We start from the raw sequence: 16,503 nt of genomic DNA, 5'->3' as shown, positions 1-16,503 counted from the left end.
ATATTTTATGCCCTGTAAGTCATGGGGTCCTCGCGCTTCCTACTTGTCACCAATAACATGGCAGTAGTGCATGCCTTAGTCGCATGCACTTCCAAAAGCACTCTACCAGCTCCGTGGGCAATGAGGCCACAGTTCAAAATTTGATGACCCACCAACAATAAGTGCAAGAAGCTTCTGTTGTACTGATTGTCAACCCTTCTTAACAATGCGTCTCCAACACCCATATCCTCAAGCTCTGTGGAGAGTACGAATGGGATGCAAGGTTGGACCTTTTTCACAAACCATAAATAGGTCAATCTGAAGGCATCATGGGGAAGCTGCATTTGGCCACTTCATTTGTGCTATAAGAAATAGTTTTGACTCCATGATGACTCCTAAGTTCATCCAATGAGTTGCATATGGTGAAGCAGGGTGAGGGGCTAGCACATCAGGCCATATGCCTGAAGGATGATTATTCCTCCAATTGCCACATTCAAGAATCACTGCTTTTCCAGGGATTGAGACAGATAGCAAACTAGTAGGCTATTAAGCATGTTAAAAGCATCAATGGCATAAGCAATACAATCTTTAGAATGATTAGATTGTCATCATGCTAGTTATAGCAGTTGCGATTAAAGGAAGATACGAGGTCAGGTAATGGCCTACAGCATATGTTGAACTGGACAGGAACAACAGCTGAGTACTGTGTAGGCATTCTTGTTTTCAAATTACCATTGTTAGTGACTATCAGTGTTGTAAAATAAAAGCATGCAGACAGTATTTTGTTCTTATTACGCTTTGCTTCATGCACCAACAGCGCATGATTTTTAAACAGTGTATATGCGGTTGCCCAGGACCCCAAACAAATACTAATCCTGTGGATTACCTTGCCACAGGAGCAAAAACCTCTCTGAACCCTATGAATTCCGACCAGTATTGGTTATGCTTACTGTACTGACAAGGGAACACCTGGGAGCCCTCTATTGCCAGTTGGGTATACCTGCGTAGCTTTGTCCAAAAAGGCTGGTTTTGCAGGACCCCATCACAATTGCACAGTTAAGTGGTGCTTTTTAAAGATGGAAATAGAAGAAACTCAGTTGTTGAGTGTGAGTCTTAGGTGAGAATTCAAAATCCATCTCTGGACATTTCCCATGGAGTCGGAGAGCAGTCACAATATTCAGGAAGTGTTTTGGGTGGGGGGCTGCACTCAATATATATTGTTGTATTATGTCAGTATCAATTATACTTAGCTGTGGTGACATTGAGGGCTTGTTGTGATTCTGTAGTGGGAAGGACACCCTTGGCCTTGTGGGTCAATATTGATGTCTCGAAATGCTACAGTATTTGAACTGACCAAAGGTTTTACAGTGGGTCAAAGCTAGAATGAAAAGGATTTCAAACTGGCCTGACAAAGCAAGATCAGGTCAACAACTGTCAATAGATCCTCCACAATGAACAGGTAAAATACAGACCCTTAAAATGCGTGAGTTTTTGACTGTGGAGATTTATGTCCTGAAGGAACACGCAGATTGAAAACTTTTCATTGGCAATGCCCAGCAACGCAGATGTTTCTATTGAATCATGAAAGTAGTATTTCCATTAGAAATAAACACCATAAAAAAACGTGGCTGATGCCAAAAAAGGCATGATGGGATAAGGACAGTTTAAAACCAGGTTTGAAGTCTTTTCAGTGCAGAGAAGTTGCAGTGTTGGAGTTGGAGTTTTAGCTCTACCGCTTTCTCAATATCAGGGTATCATGGCAGGGGTGCTTCGATCACTACTGAGGTGGTAGTTCAGGTCAAAGCTCAACCGCGAACGGTCAATAAAAAGATTATTCATGTTTTACAACCTGTAGTCATATTCCCATGTTCTTATACACACTAGTGACCTGAAGTCAGGAAGAGCAGGGTGCATCATCGTATTTAACAGATACCAAGGAAGGAGATACATGCGGGTTCAGAAATCATAATATTAGAAAGGCAAACTAAAAATTCAAGTCAATTTCAAAACATGGAGATTATGGCACTATGCAATCTGCATGGGGTTTTTAAGTAGGCGAGAGAAGCCATTCCACAGTTCGACAGGCAGACCAAAGAATATAAAAATTAGGGTGTTATCCCCCCTTCAACTTAACTTATTTTAAAACAATATCTAAGCATGTGTTACAGCCTTTTTTGTTCAGGTAGCCGTCCAAGTATTTGGGCTTTGCAATCCAAGGAGCCAATCTATGTTTTTTTTTGTAACTTCTGGATATAAACACTTACAGCATCTGTCAGAAGGCCACTCAATACAATCACCAATTAACTCAACCTGGAAGGCAACTTTCTGGGGTAGTGCTACGAGTAAACCACTACAAGCAATTTAAAATGTTTTTTTTAATTTTTTTCCACATAAAAAACACTATAAGAGTTCTAAATTCTCACAACCCTTTCTACATCTTTACCAGGGCTCAGCCTAAAAAAACAATTAAAACAATACTCACATGATTAGATATGTTTACATAGCTGCTCTTAAAAACCTTTGTAAACCTAAACACACTGTACAAAATAGTGGTATAAAAAGTTATATTGAAAATGCCTTCCCATCTCTAACATTATTTAACCTTCAGTGAACAATGATATTTAGTAGGGGACAATATAAAACAGTACAGTCTTCTTGCTGGAAAAGGCAAACAATGATCCACTCTGTACAATGAGGAAAAACTGCAAGACTACAAAATGGTAAGTTAAGAAAATAAAAATTCACAGTTCAATGGCAATGACTGATTCACAGTTTGATGTTTAACTACAAACAACCCTTCATGTGACAAGAAATTAAGGCAATAAATGCAAGTTTTCTAGTTTCACAAAGAAAATACAAAAATATCTTGTGCTTTACAGCAGGCTCCTCATTGTACGGAAGATCTGGATTTTTGAAGCTTGTTCCTAGGGCAATCTCACATTATAGAGCAACTTCTGTTTACATCTCTTGGCTCTCCCTAGAAAGGAAACGCAATTTCAGTTTTAAATAACATTGAAAACTAGTAGAACATGAAAAAAATGTTTTTAAATGAGCATGGTGTATTGTGAATGATATTTTAGATAATAAAACACCTGGAACCTCCACTCTTACCCGGGAAGGTGTACAAGAGAATGTGAATCTACAGCGCTACAAGTAGCTAGATACGGGATAACACTCAATTTGTACCATATGTTGCTGTGGATTACATGCCCTGCATGGAGTATAAAGCAATACATTGCCATGAAACTGGTGGGTAGCAATCAGATAAAAAGTCTATTACAGTTTGGCCAACTAAAGCCTCTTGCCACGTTTGGATATCCACACACTACTTAGTGAAGGTGTTGTGTTGACCATGTTGCAGCCTTACAGGTATCTGCTACTGGCATGTTTCCTAAGAAGGCCGCTGTTCCGCTTAAGAGTGCTGTGTTGACAACATTGGAGTGGACACATGTCAATTGACGATCAGGCAGCAAAAGACGTAGTAACTGTTAGAATGTCTGCACTCTTGCCAGACTGGCATACACCTTGCTGGAGACTGTATCGAGTAAGGCTACCACAAAGGGTTGAATCTGAAGGTGATTTGTTGTGAAGCCCAGAGTGGAATGTGGAGGAGGGAAATAATGGTATGGGTGTGAGCAAGACATTGATGTATGCTTGCACTCTTGATCAGACAATGATCCAAGTAAAGGAATACTTGAATGCTGCCCCTTCTGAGATGGCTGGCTACAACAGTGATGTATTTTGCGATTACAGAGGCAGTGGTGACACTGAATGGCAACACTATGAACTGATAATGGGTGTCTTTCTGCTCAAGAGCAGTCATGAAGTCACCTTGCTAGAGCAGAGATTACATCCTCTGGAGTGACCACAGGGAAATGCTCTGAAGGTGTACTTGTGAAGGGGCCTTAGATTGAGTATTAGCATTAGAGATCCATCCTTTTTGGGGCTGCAAATGTACCGAAGGAACACCCATTTTCCATAATGCTGAAATGGTTCTATTGTTCCTTTGAGGATAGGAGTCTGAACCTCTTCCTGAAGGCGGCACTGGTATTCTGCAGGCAGGTGTGTCTGTGGGATGGGATGTTTTGTGGGGTTGCTGTGAGCTCCAGGCAATAACTTTTATAAAGAGGTCCTATTGGTCAGAGGTGATCCCTTCCCAGCATGGGAGAAAATCTTGTAGTCTTACAGGTGTAGTGTGATGGGGCGTATGCCTGGAAGTTAGGATGGACTGTGACGGTCACTAAAAGGCTTGCTTTACACCTAGATGTGCTTAAAAAAAACCAGAACTCTGAAAATAGTTTGTGTTCATGCAAAAATAAAGTGGGGAAAAAATGTGGGGTCCGATCCAGGATACACACAGTTTTCTTTGCCGTATTCTGTATTGATCAGATCACATTACTCACAACTACATAAGTCTACTCCAAAATAATCTAAAAGTCTAGCCACAAAATTTCTCAAAACTATAAACTATTTTGGATTCATGACCTGAACAGTGTCACCTTGCCCCTTGATCTTCAAATTTCACCCAGATATTACTTGCAAATGCCCCAAGTAGTTTCAGTCCCTTATGGATTGGTCCACACATCACTAAGTTTAGCTGGCTTTCAATCAGCTCGACCACCAGCTGCAGTGTTTTCCAAAACTTGGCTTCATTTCTACTACTTTTCTATGTATACTAGCCAACAAATATTCTACTTCGAGTATCAGTTTATGGTCCCTTCTAGTTAGAGACTTCATGAACTCACGCTGGAAAAGACTTACTTCAGTGATTTGAATCCTCCCACTCAGGATCCCAGAGACTCCAACCATCCTTATTCACACTTCCTCACCTGCATAGCTGACACCACTACACTACCACAACAGCCTACTAGCAGGTCTACCAAATATCCCATTAAACACAATGTCCCTTCCTATGAGCTGGTTCTGCCAATCACATATCAGATTCAACTGCAAGTCTCCACACAGGATTCCTACGAGATCCCCCTCCATAATCCAGTGTAATAAATAAACCCGTCATAGGTAATTCACATTTGCATTAACTGCACTTAGCACACCAGATGTGACAAAAATCTTCACTGCAACCAACTACCTCATCTTTTTTGTAGCAAATTATATAGCATTTGTACAGAGGTAACAAATTAATTATATCCCAGACTTTTCAGCCCTGCACTTGACATTTTCTATGTGATTAAAAATCCACATAGTCACTAGCCTATAATAGACAAATATTCCTGAAATTCAGCATACCGAGGAAACTAAACATATTTGTTAAGGAGAGGATAATGAACATTATATATTGAATCCAACATGTTCAACAACAAAAAATGAAATGTAATGAATAAAGCATTCAGACATTTCCTTTTACAGGTGTAGATGAAATATTGGTGAGCAATGTGTGCTTTTTATTATTAAATTGTGCAGGCAGTCAAACTGAAATATACCTGCTGCCGGAAAAAATCTTCTTGTACAACTTCAACATCTTCCTCGTGACCATCGTCTTCTTCAACTTCCTCACCATCCAAAATCACTTTATATACTGTGCTTCTAGTTGCAACTTCCTTGGGTGGGGTGGAGGAAAAGAAAATGAGAGGTCAAACCTTCAGCTTATGGTAAACTACCTTTACTAATACACTTGACAAAAAAAAAAAAAGTTTAACTCATTTTGAAAAGCATTTGCAGAAACTAACATTTGAACAAATTAAAACTGAAGTCTGGATTGGCTGTCACTTCAATAAAAATAAAAAAAAAAGATACCCAACATAGATAACCATTAAAGAGCAGATAGCTTCTTCCATTAATGAAAAAATTGGATACAGTCAATGTCAATCTACAAGTAGGTAGTGCAGTGTAAAGCTAATTGACAAAAATCAATAAGGTACACTGATCCTAAAGGAGAAGAAAAGTACACAGGTCTTCAAGAAACTTCTAAAATTAAAAGCAAGAGCCCGCACACATCCAGTGAATGTCATCCTTTATCATAGGGCTAGCTCTTCGCCAGACTGGCGCTGCAATGTCTGACGGGCCCCACAAGGGGTCTCTTTGCCGGAGATCTTGAATTTGAAGTGTGTGCAGTGATAAATACTGTAGGGATGAAGTAAACCTACTATCGGGAAAGAGCAGGCGAGGAAGAGGTAAAATTGGCAAACATTATTCAATTTAGTTATTGAGGATCTTGGTCAAGATTAACAACATAGGAGAGTGGGAAAGGAATGATGTTCCACCACTAACAATACAAAAGGAGCTATAAGGGACAATCTCCCTCTAACTATAATATGAGGGCCAACATGTTTCGCACCTAAAAGATCCATACGGATCACGTGGCGCTTCATCAGGACCAAAACAAAAATCCTAAGCTACTTAACTTGTCCTAGGCAGAGTATGAAGGGCAAAAAGTAACTTGTTCCTTGGGAAAGTGCGGGTCACTGGACTGAGGTCACTATGTGGCTCACAGACATATCGGTGGTTATAATGCGCAGAGAGAGGTAGATATATCATGCTATGTAACTAATAGTAGGAAAAGATACACCTGTTTAGAAAAAAAGTCCAAAATAATATGAGCTGTACTGGCAAAGAGCGGATTGAGGCAAGGCCATTGTGTGGAAGATAAACAATGGCCTATGCCAGTAAGGCAGAAAAGAAGGTAAATGAATACATTTAAAAACAATGGTGGCAATGTAATAATTCAAGAACTGATTCATCAAATCGGTTAAGTAATATCACTCCATACATGCAGAAAACGGAGTAGAGCTCCGCGCGTTTGTCGTGGCACCATGCTCCGGTCTGAACAATGAAAGCTCGCTAGTCAGTCCCCTGTTGCTGCTGTGGCACGATGGGCTGGTAGTTAGCAAAGGGTAAGCACAACATTAAAACAAAATCTGGAATAAGTGTCAACCAGCCTGAAAAGCAACGAGCGTACTCACATACTAAGCACGGTCCAACGCCGGAGACCTACCTGATGGCCACACTCCCGGAAGTGACAGGATGACTGCGGTTGTCAGGTCACAAGGTCATGGAGTTGGTGTGGACCAATCAGGACATAAGGACGGGGCTCATCAGCCCCGGGACGAACATGCAGCGTAGGTCATAGTTTATCTGCCACACAATGGCATTGCCTCAGTCCGCTCTTTAGAGATACAGCTCATATTCTTTAGGACTTTTCTAAACAGCTGTACCTTTTCCTACCATTAGTTACATAGCATGATGTACATGTATCTACCTCTTTTTTGCCATCTCTGTGCATTATAACCACTGATGCTTCTATGATCCACATAGTGTGACGTCAGTCCAGTGGCCCGCACTTTCCCAAGGAACCCGGTCCCCAAATTAGGAGGGTAAGGTACATTTCATTGAGAGTTGTGTCACATTTAGCATGGTAGCACATTAACACGGAGTGTCACAACACTACTAGGTGTGTAATGTATTTCAAATATATATATATTTATTTTTTATTTATTCTGTTCACAGGTTCTCACCTATTTAGGCCTCGAGTTGTGTAGCATTTTATGTAAGTTAGTTTTTGCCTTTCATACTCGGCCTAGGGCAAGTAATGTAGCTTAGGAGATATTTGTTTTGGTCCTGATGAAGAGCCACGTGATCTGTATGGACCTTTTAGGTGCGAAACATGTTGACCTCATACTCTACCTAGAGGGAGATGGTCCCTTATAGCTCCTTTGTATCGTTCAAGTGGTGAAATATTCCTTTCCCATGCTCCTGTATCTTTAATCTTGACCAATATCCTCAATGCCTAAATCAAATAATTTTTGTTGAGGTTCCCGAGACAATTTTACCTCTTCCTCTTTCCAGACGGAAGGTTTACTTCATAGCTACTGTATCGATCATGGCACACACTTCAAATTCAAGATCTCCAGCAAAGAGACCCCTTGTGGGCCCAGTCAGACATTGCAGCACCAGTCTGGCGAGGAGCTAGCCCTATGTTGAAGCATGACATCCATTTGATGTGTGAGGGCTCTTGCTTCTAATTTTAGCAGTGTCTTGAAGACCCGTGTTCTTTTCTTCTCCTTTAGGCATAGTGTACCTTATTGATTTTTGTTAGTTAGGGAGTTAAACTGGACCGTATCAATCTCCCTGTCCCCCCCTTATGTTTGACTAAAGCTAATTGCCGAAATCTATGTAGAGAACCTAAAAATGACTGCCCTACAAATGCTAGTTGGTTGTTTACATATATTTTTAATTACCTGTGGAACAAGCCCCGTGGCTCCCCAATAAAGTATGGCTGGATATTGGACATCAGTTTATGTGAGAAAATACACCTAAGAATTTGGAGTTTGAGAACTGTTAAATTGCAGCATAACACCTGCTTGGCGTGCATGTAGGTATGTTAAATAAACCCAAAAGGCTTACCTTTAAACACAGGCTTACTTTTAAATACAACAATGACTATCAAGCACTGTATCAATCACTTCCGAGCTCATACTTCACAGGCAAGCGTAAAGCCATTAAGTTCTTTGTGCATCCCATAATAGTCATCTGAACACCTAACTTAAGCATCTTGTGGTGGCACATTGTCATTTACAGACTGCCTGTTTGCCACTTAAAACCCACCAAAATGGCACAGACTTAGTTTTACGGCTAAAACTATATTGCATACAAATAATTGAGTAGAAATCAGATTTCAGTGATTTGTGCATCACTGATTAGTGTCTTGATTTGTTTAGATCCTATTACAATATTTGCTTCCATCACATTTTTTAATTAAAAAAAAAAAAAAAAATTGCTTTGTTTTTCCTTTCCTAAATGCTGAATGTGTACCGTTCACATTTTACAGGTATTTACGTGGTGTTCCAAAATAACTACATCCTGTAGCCTTTCCCTTCACTCTCCCTGTACTACAGCAAGATTGTCACACAATTCATGTTACATTCCTTCTGACTGCAAAGCGAGATGAGTTTGTAAACACCAATCCCCACGTTAAAAACATGAGCAACAATTTGTCAGAAGACAGTCCTACATTTGACCTTGGTCTTCGAAATGAAGCTAATGTGTCAAGATAAACACAGAATATAAAGTTTTTTTTAATTTATTGCTACAACTTTTGCGACTCACCAAAATTATGCTGGCGACCCACAGTTTGAGGAACACTGTTTGACAATCATAACCTCACCAACAATGGTCCACCACTCACCATTCCTTGACAGCATTGAAAAAGCAGTTTACACAAGATCAGATCCAGTGCAACAATGTCCTGCATGACAACTAGCCCAGCTTCCAATCATATTGCAAGACAGAAACATCTAAATCAGAAATGTGGTTAATGCTATCCAGACCACTGATAAATTACTCCCATCTCCCCCATACCACCCACTGGCCTCCTGATATACATGGACCTATCAAACCACCTTCTACACCATCAACCATCCTACCCAGGTCATCCACACCCTTAAGTATTTAATAGAATTCAATGGTAACATCTACCAATAGTTCTCCTAAAGTCCAACTGGGACCAGTTTTCATCCCACATCATCCTCAACTTCCACAAGGAATCCCTTGAAAACCTACTCACTGATAACTGCATACAAATCCATCCATACACTGTCAAAACAACATTAAAGTCACCTTTGCTCCAGACATCCAATGACTAAAGCACTACCTGCACCTCATCCACATTTGTCCAGTCCATTAAAAATAATCAAAAGACATTCTTTTGCTTAGGGCCCAGTCTGGGGATATCTATTCCAGATCGCATGAGGTTAAGCCCCAACATTCTTACTTCCAGAAGAGTAGTAACGTGTTTCTTACGAATTAATCACTTTAATGCCCCGCACTGTTCATCAAGTAACTTACACATCGTTTCACCTGTTACTTGTAAAGCACTCAGCTGCCATGTTGCTAGGTCTGCAGTTTATATAAAAGAGGGAAAAAAGGCAGAACATTTCAAAATTGTCTCTTCATGAAACTGTTAAACAAGTCCACTGATTTGGCTGCCAGTCAGCCAAAAATGGAGGATAGACTGCAAAAGAAAATTATTTTCGTGCACAACTGTTAATTCCCTATTTTGCTGATCTATTGTCGCCAGAACATATTAACAATCCACGTACTGTAAGTTCCAGTACTGCAGTTGACTTGACATTCAATTGTAAGTGAAGGTTTGAAAACTATTCAATAACATAGAAAAAGAAAGATCATGCGGGCATTTTGATGATAGTATTGCTGCTACCGGCTGCTTATTTTCTCTCCAAGAAAGTTCCTTACTCTAGTGGAATATTTGCAGCATTCTCAATTTGAGTGAAAACGATAGTAAACAAAAACAAGGAAAAAAGACATTAGTACAGTGGGTTATATAAATGGAAAGTTGGTGTATACAAAGGGTGAACAGCTTACCTCTCCCTGAGAATTTTTCAATGTAACTTTAACATCTTCACCCGTGCCCCAGGAGTTATGATTCCTCCACAGGAGGGTAGAAGGCGGACTGGCAGGCACTCCAGCATTAGCAGCCCAGATCTGAATAGAAAGGAAATCCCAAGTCACATTTCAGCATTCTATAAAATGTATTCACATACATCTGAAGCAACTAGAAGCATTTGAAAAATAGGTAACACATGCAAGTTCACGCGGACTACACATGATAATTTTTCCTACAACTTCAGGCAATCTCCCCTTCCCCCCCACCCCCGCTGTTAGCAAAATCCGATGTGTGATGCCCCTGGTTTCTAACACAAGGATAAAAACAAGTCTGTTTCAGGTGTGTTTAACGCCATCTTGCTATCTGCTGTGGCAACAGCACAGCAGGATGTACCTCTACGTCATGTCCATGCAGGCATGTGCAGGCAGCTAAAACAGTCCTTTTTGGTCACTGCTCTGCACCTATGTTGTCTGTCTTCCCAAAGACTGTCTGGGAGCACTAGAATTGCAGATATGCCTATGACCTTATCATAGCTCAGCATCTCCATCATTTCCCTGTTATTAGAACTGCGCTGGGAGGTGACGAGGCAGAGGACTTGGGTCTTTGTGAATTAATCAGTATATCTCAGGATGAGCTGGGAAAAAACCAAGATACTTCCAGCCTGAAACACACTTTCAGGTAGAGACTATCTAGACAAGGATTTTGAATACTCCCCAGGCATTAGACTGGATCTGGAAACTTTGCTACAATATCTGAGCGCCGGAAGGTGGTACTATGTGGCTCCCCACTGACGTTCTGCTTCGGAAATCACATGTGGGGATAATACAGGCGCCACTCCTGCACGTTAACGTCAGTTGCCTTCGGACTGTCCATACCTCCAGGACGTGCAGGTTCCAAAAGCAAATTGACAGACCAATTTTCAGAAACCTAGACAGGGATCTTATTAATGGGTAGAGTTCAATCACAGAACAGGAAGTACTCGAGTATCGGTGAGGAATCTGTAGCTAGACCTAGTCTCTACCAGAAAGTGTTACAGTAGGTAAGTAACTTGTTCCTCCAATACACTTACCACAGATTGCTCACCTTTTCAATAGATACCAAACAAGTACCTTAAGGGAGGCAAGGCTTTGGATGGACAAACCAGGAAGTCCTGCAAGACAAAGCAAGCAAAGTGCACTTCTCAGCAGGCTTGGCTGTCTAGAACAGTCTTTGAGAACGTATGGAGGAATGCCTGCATAGATGCCTGGCAGATGTCTAAAACAGGGACTCCACGTGCTAATGCAATGGTAGCAGCTTTGACTCTGGTGGAATGGGCTCACTGTCCTTCTGGAGGCTGCTTCTATGCCAGTGCATAGCAGATTTTAATGCAGAGCATGATCCAAATGGAGATGGCACACTTCTGCCTTTTTTGTTGCTCAGTGAACCCCACAAAACTGATCGTCCACCCAGTGTTTTTTTTTTTTTTTACTTCGATCAATGTCAAAGCTCAGCCCTTTTTTTGGGGCAAATGTCTCTATTTGGATGGGTGCGGTGTAGCATAGAACACCAGCAGAGTGATGTTTTGACATAGAACAGCGTTACAGTTTTCAGTAGAAAGGATGCTATGGTTTGCAGAACCGGTTATTAACTATAGGGTAACCTGGTGTTCCTCAGAACCTGGGCAACATATTATACACACAAAATTGTGCTGTCAGATTCCTTTTGTATACACTAAGAAAACAGTTGAGTATTTCCTACACAGACGAGTTAAGATAAAAAAATACGTGTTTGGAAAAAAATGTAACTCATGGAGACCTAACAGTAGTAATCAAACTATTCAGAAGGCTACTCCATGGTTAATGCAACAGTGCTTGTGCAGAGTGTCAACTGATGTATAATACAAAAAGAAGAACATTTATACAAATACATAGTTTGCAAACTAGTCTGGTCAAGACCGAAATGGTTACTTAAGTGTTGCAGCTGGAGTTTTCTGGATTCACATGCTTTGCATTATTCCACCTTCTAGTGATTGAGCCCAGAATTGTCCTTCCTTGTTTGTTTTTTGTTGTGGGTATTGACCACCATTTGGTGGTATGTCTGCCCCAAGTGGCACCCTGAATGTTCCTGTGCATAGTAGCCATCTTAAGATTTTATTTTCTGCCCCCCACCTGATTGCGTTAATGTTCTCTTTCTGGGGAGGCAGGTGGGTCGCATGTGAATCCACAGAACTTCAGGCTGCAAATCTACTCCTACTGATAACCATTTCGTTTTTGCATCATGAATCCTTTTCTGGATTCACATGCTTTGCATTAGATTATGCAGCGGTACCTCCTCGTTTGGGATGGATGGGTTGAAAAGCGGTAGTGTTTGCAAACAGGTGTTGTAGTACTCTGTCCCACCTGTACCTCTTTGTTCATTTGAACGTCCACAGAATAGTGTTTTGTGAACGTGCATGGGTTTACCTGTGTCGCTTCTGCGCAGATTGTCTCTAAAGGTAGGTCTGCTAGGAACACTAATGCTGCACCCTTCTTTCTTGGAGTGTGCCCTAGACAACGTGGATAACTTAAACGCTGCCTTCGAACAACATGTTTGTATTGTTTTTACAATCCATCTTGATATTGTTCCAATGGTTACTGGTGACCCCCCTATGGTTGCTATTGCGAAGGACACAAATGGCTAATTTGCCTTGCGAAAGTCTTTAGTCTTTTGCAGATAGAACATCAAAGTCCTTCTTATATCCAAAAGGTGTAGGGCTCTTTCCATTTGTCTTTGTAGCTCCCTGAAGAATGAAAACTGCTAATTACCTTTGGCAGGAATTGCTGGTTGGTTCAGAGGACTACCTTGCCCTTGTGTATTTGCAAGTATGGCTCCTGTATTGTTAGCATTTGCAACTCCGACTCTTCGCAAGCAAGTGATGGCAATTTAAGCAGTCTTTAGTGTGAGTGATTTGAAATCTGTCTTGTGCAGAGGTTCAAATAGTTTTGCCATTAATTGAGTTGTAATACTGCATTTAGGTTCCACATAGGTGCTGGAACTGATCTTAGTGGTGCAATTCTCTTTGATGCCTCTAAGAATGTCTTCAACACTGGTGATGTGAAGAAACTAGCACACGAAGTGCCCTTGGTGTATGCTACTATTGCTGCTAGGTGTACAATCAGTAGATGAACCCACTATCAAATAGAGGAGTGAGATATGTTAAAACTTTGTCAAGTGTTTTATTAGTTTCCATCATAATTTTTTTAGTGCACCAGTAAATATATATTTTTCATTTCGCTTCATAGCATATTCATGTGGTAGGCTTTCTTGCCTCCTTCAGAACTTCCATTGTTCTGGGTGTTACATGTAGGTGTCCTAACTATATATTCAGGCGTCATGCCACCAGGTTGAGTGTTACGATTCTGGGTGGTACAGCTTTCCCCCATGTATTAACAGGTCCTTCCTTTCACCCCCCCCCTTTCTCTTTAGTCATTTGTCCTCTGGACAACTCTTGCAGATCCGAGTACCAAGTCTGTCTGCCCCAATGGGGGCTATGAGGATGAGATTATCCCCCAGCTGTCCTTCTACAGTACTTCCTGTATTAAGGAGATCGGAGGAAAGTGTGTACGCAAGTCCCCCTGCCCAGTTTAGGGATAGGTCATTCCCTTGACTGGTGGTTTGGAAACCTGGAGGCAAAGTTTTATGTTTTCCGCTGTGGAGAACTGGTCTATTGTTGGTCTTCCCAGGCCATGAATATCCTTTCAAGTGTTTCCTGATTCAGCTCCCATTCGTGTGAACTGCCTTCCTATCTGCTTAGTCTGTCCGCTTCCATGTTTTCCTTTCCCGGTGGATGGTGAAAAGGCTGATCTTCTTTAAAATAGTCCAATGCCAAAATTGATGTGCTAGTTTGCACCGCATGTATGATTGTGCTTCCCTGCTTGTTCAGGTAGAACATAGTTGTTTTGTTATCTCCATCAGCATTAATTTTGAAAGGCTTTCAGAGGTAGCAAGACGGTCTTCATCTCCAGAAAGTTGATACGTTTTAACGCATTTGTGTTGTCCCACAGACCGCGTATTTTCAGGTTCCCTGAATGTGCACGTCACCCCTGTGGGATGCATCGGTTGTGATGGTCATTCTGGGAGTTGATGCCTTGAATGGTCTTCCTCGGGTCACCGGTTTTGAATTCCACCATAGTGCTTCCCTTTGTATCCTTGCTATGACAACCACTAGATCCTCCTATCTCCCGGTGGCTTATGACCATTTGTTGCAGACCCACTCTTGGAAAGGTTGCATGTGCAGTCTTGCATGTTATTAGAAGACTGCATGATTCTATCGTGCCCAATAGTTTCATGATTGCTCCTTCTGATAGAGGGGAAATTGGTTTGCCATTGCTTCTACTCTTTGGGATAGGGTATGCTCTTGCAGTCCTCAACTTTAGGGTTGCACCCAAAAACATTTTCTTGCTCTAGATGGGGTAATGATTTCTTGATTTATGGAGCACCCCAGTCGTTCTAGTTATTGTTTTGATGTCAGATATGGATATACATGTATACCTCGCCTTCATAAGTAAGCAGGACCTGGCCACAAGAAGCATTATGCAGATAATAGCGCTTTGTTTTAAGCAAAAAAAGTATGTACTGCAATTTTAAAAACCTAACAGAACTTAACTACAATGTTTATCCAAGTCTCAACATATATAAACATTGGCAACAATAGAATTATTGTGAAAACATTTTCCCCTTACAGTGGTGGGGCCGCATTAAAAAGTTTGAAAAGACCGAGATGGGGCATTTTTCAGTTGATACTATTATAGAGTGTGCTGGAGCACCGCCCTGTATGTGCCTTGGGTCGTATTGAGGGTTTATAATGTTTTCCTCAACGATTGGCGTGACTACCTTGGCTGTTTCAGGTTCTTTGAATGCCTCCTTCGCCTGGTCCAGAATGCTTGGCAGTATTGGTAGGTACAAATTACCCTAGAGAGCAGGCATTAGTGTACCTAAAAGGAAGCAGGAGTGTTTTCCTCTTCCAGTTGTAACCCATAGCTGTCACCAACCCTTTTGATAAGGCTATTGTACAACAAGAGGTCGTCAGGGGGTGATGGCCTTGAGGTGTATATGTCTATCCCTTCTGGGGAATGTGTCTCCATTTCGACCCATAGCCGCTCGTCAAAGCCCCCTGCTCCTTCAGTTTCATCTGAGGGAAAGAAATCCTCTGGTTGTTCCTCCTATGGCTCCGGTGCTGCTGGAACTTCCAGCACGGATTGGTCATCTCTGACGTAGATGGTTGCTGACTTTCGTTGGAATTCATTTTTTTTTTTTTTTAGGGACTGGTCAAATTCATAGTTGCTTTGGGAGAAAAATATATATATATATATATAAATAAAGTACTGCCACTTCAGCATCCAACCTACTCTTTTCACAACCTCCTGTGCCTTAATTTTGACGTTGAGCGTGTCAGTGAAGAACTCTTCTTTGGTGCCCAACAATTATACCCCCCCACCCCCTTTCTCCATGCGCTGTTAGAGGGTTTAGACTGTTTTTGCCATCTCGGTATCCCCCGTTTGGGCTCCATGGGCCTCTTTAGTTTTGGGGTGACCTTCAGTCGATGCTTTCAGTGCTAAAGCTGCCTTCTTGGACTTTTTGTCCGAGGATGGACTTGGGGTGTCCGGAGTCTATTACCTTATGTTTTGTTTTTTTTTGACATCCAAAACGGCCTTCTATTTTTTCGTTGCGGCTGTAGCCTAGGTCTCGGCAGCCGAAACACCCCCTCCTCCCTCACACCATGTGCAGTTTGTTTCCATGACATTGTCATCACTGGACAGGCCTAGCTCCTTCAGCAATACCTGTGATCTTTGGGTGGTCATGGTGGGTTGCTTTAGTCTGTCTACGACGTGCCCTCGAGGTCTTCAGCACGAATGAGGTGCAAGCTTTGCAATCCTCGTCCAGATGATCCTTCGTAAGGCAGGTTACAGATCTCGTGTGACACTCTGTGGTGACAGTTGGGAGAGAATTTAAAACAGGGTATTTTCCACGTCCCCTACCTGCCCTCATTCTCTGATCACATGGCTGGTTTGGGTGAGATCTCTCACCAGGTAGGGTCAGTCAAAACCCCCCCCCCCCTACTCTCGTCCTCTTTGCAATTTTTCTGCAACTTTATTTTCTGGTGAAAATGTGTAAAATTTTCAAAGAACTTTTGAAACGGGTCTACT

The 16,503-nt window shown here is 41.6% G+C and overlaps 1 protein-coding gene across 1 annotated transcript in view; it reads right to left on the bottom strand.

The window, feature by feature from the left end:
• Window positions 1-2,339: 2,339 nt before the first annotated feature.
• Window positions 2,340-16,503, bottom strand: part of LMNB1 (lamin B1) — an 84,684-nt gene continuing 70,520 nt past the window's right edge. The window contains exons 9-11 of the mRNA XM_069227260.1: window positions 10,318-10,437; window positions 5,421-5,537; window positions 2,340-2,956 (exon numbers count right to left, since the gene is read on the bottom strand). Of these exons, the coding sequence (XP_069083361.1) occupies window positions 2,915-2,956; window positions 5,421-5,537; window positions 10,318-10,437 (279 nt within the window). The 3' untranslated portion in view covers window positions 2,340-2,914. The remainder of the gene's footprint in view (window positions 2,957-5,420; window positions 5,538-10,317; window positions 10,438-16,503) is intronic.

The sequence above is a fragment of the Pleurodeles waltl genome, chromosome 1_1 (genome assembly GCF_031143425.1).
Source record: "Pleurodeles waltl isolate 20211129_DDA chromosome 1_1, aPleWal1.hap1.20221129, whole genome shotgun sequence".
Classification (NCBI taxonomy): domain Eukaryota; kingdom Metazoa; phylum Chordata; class Amphibia; order Caudata; family Salamandridae; genus Pleurodeles; species Pleurodeles waltl.
The sequence above is the reverse complement of the archived record's forward strand: the minus strand, read 5'-3'. Positions and strand labels throughout refer to the sequence as shown.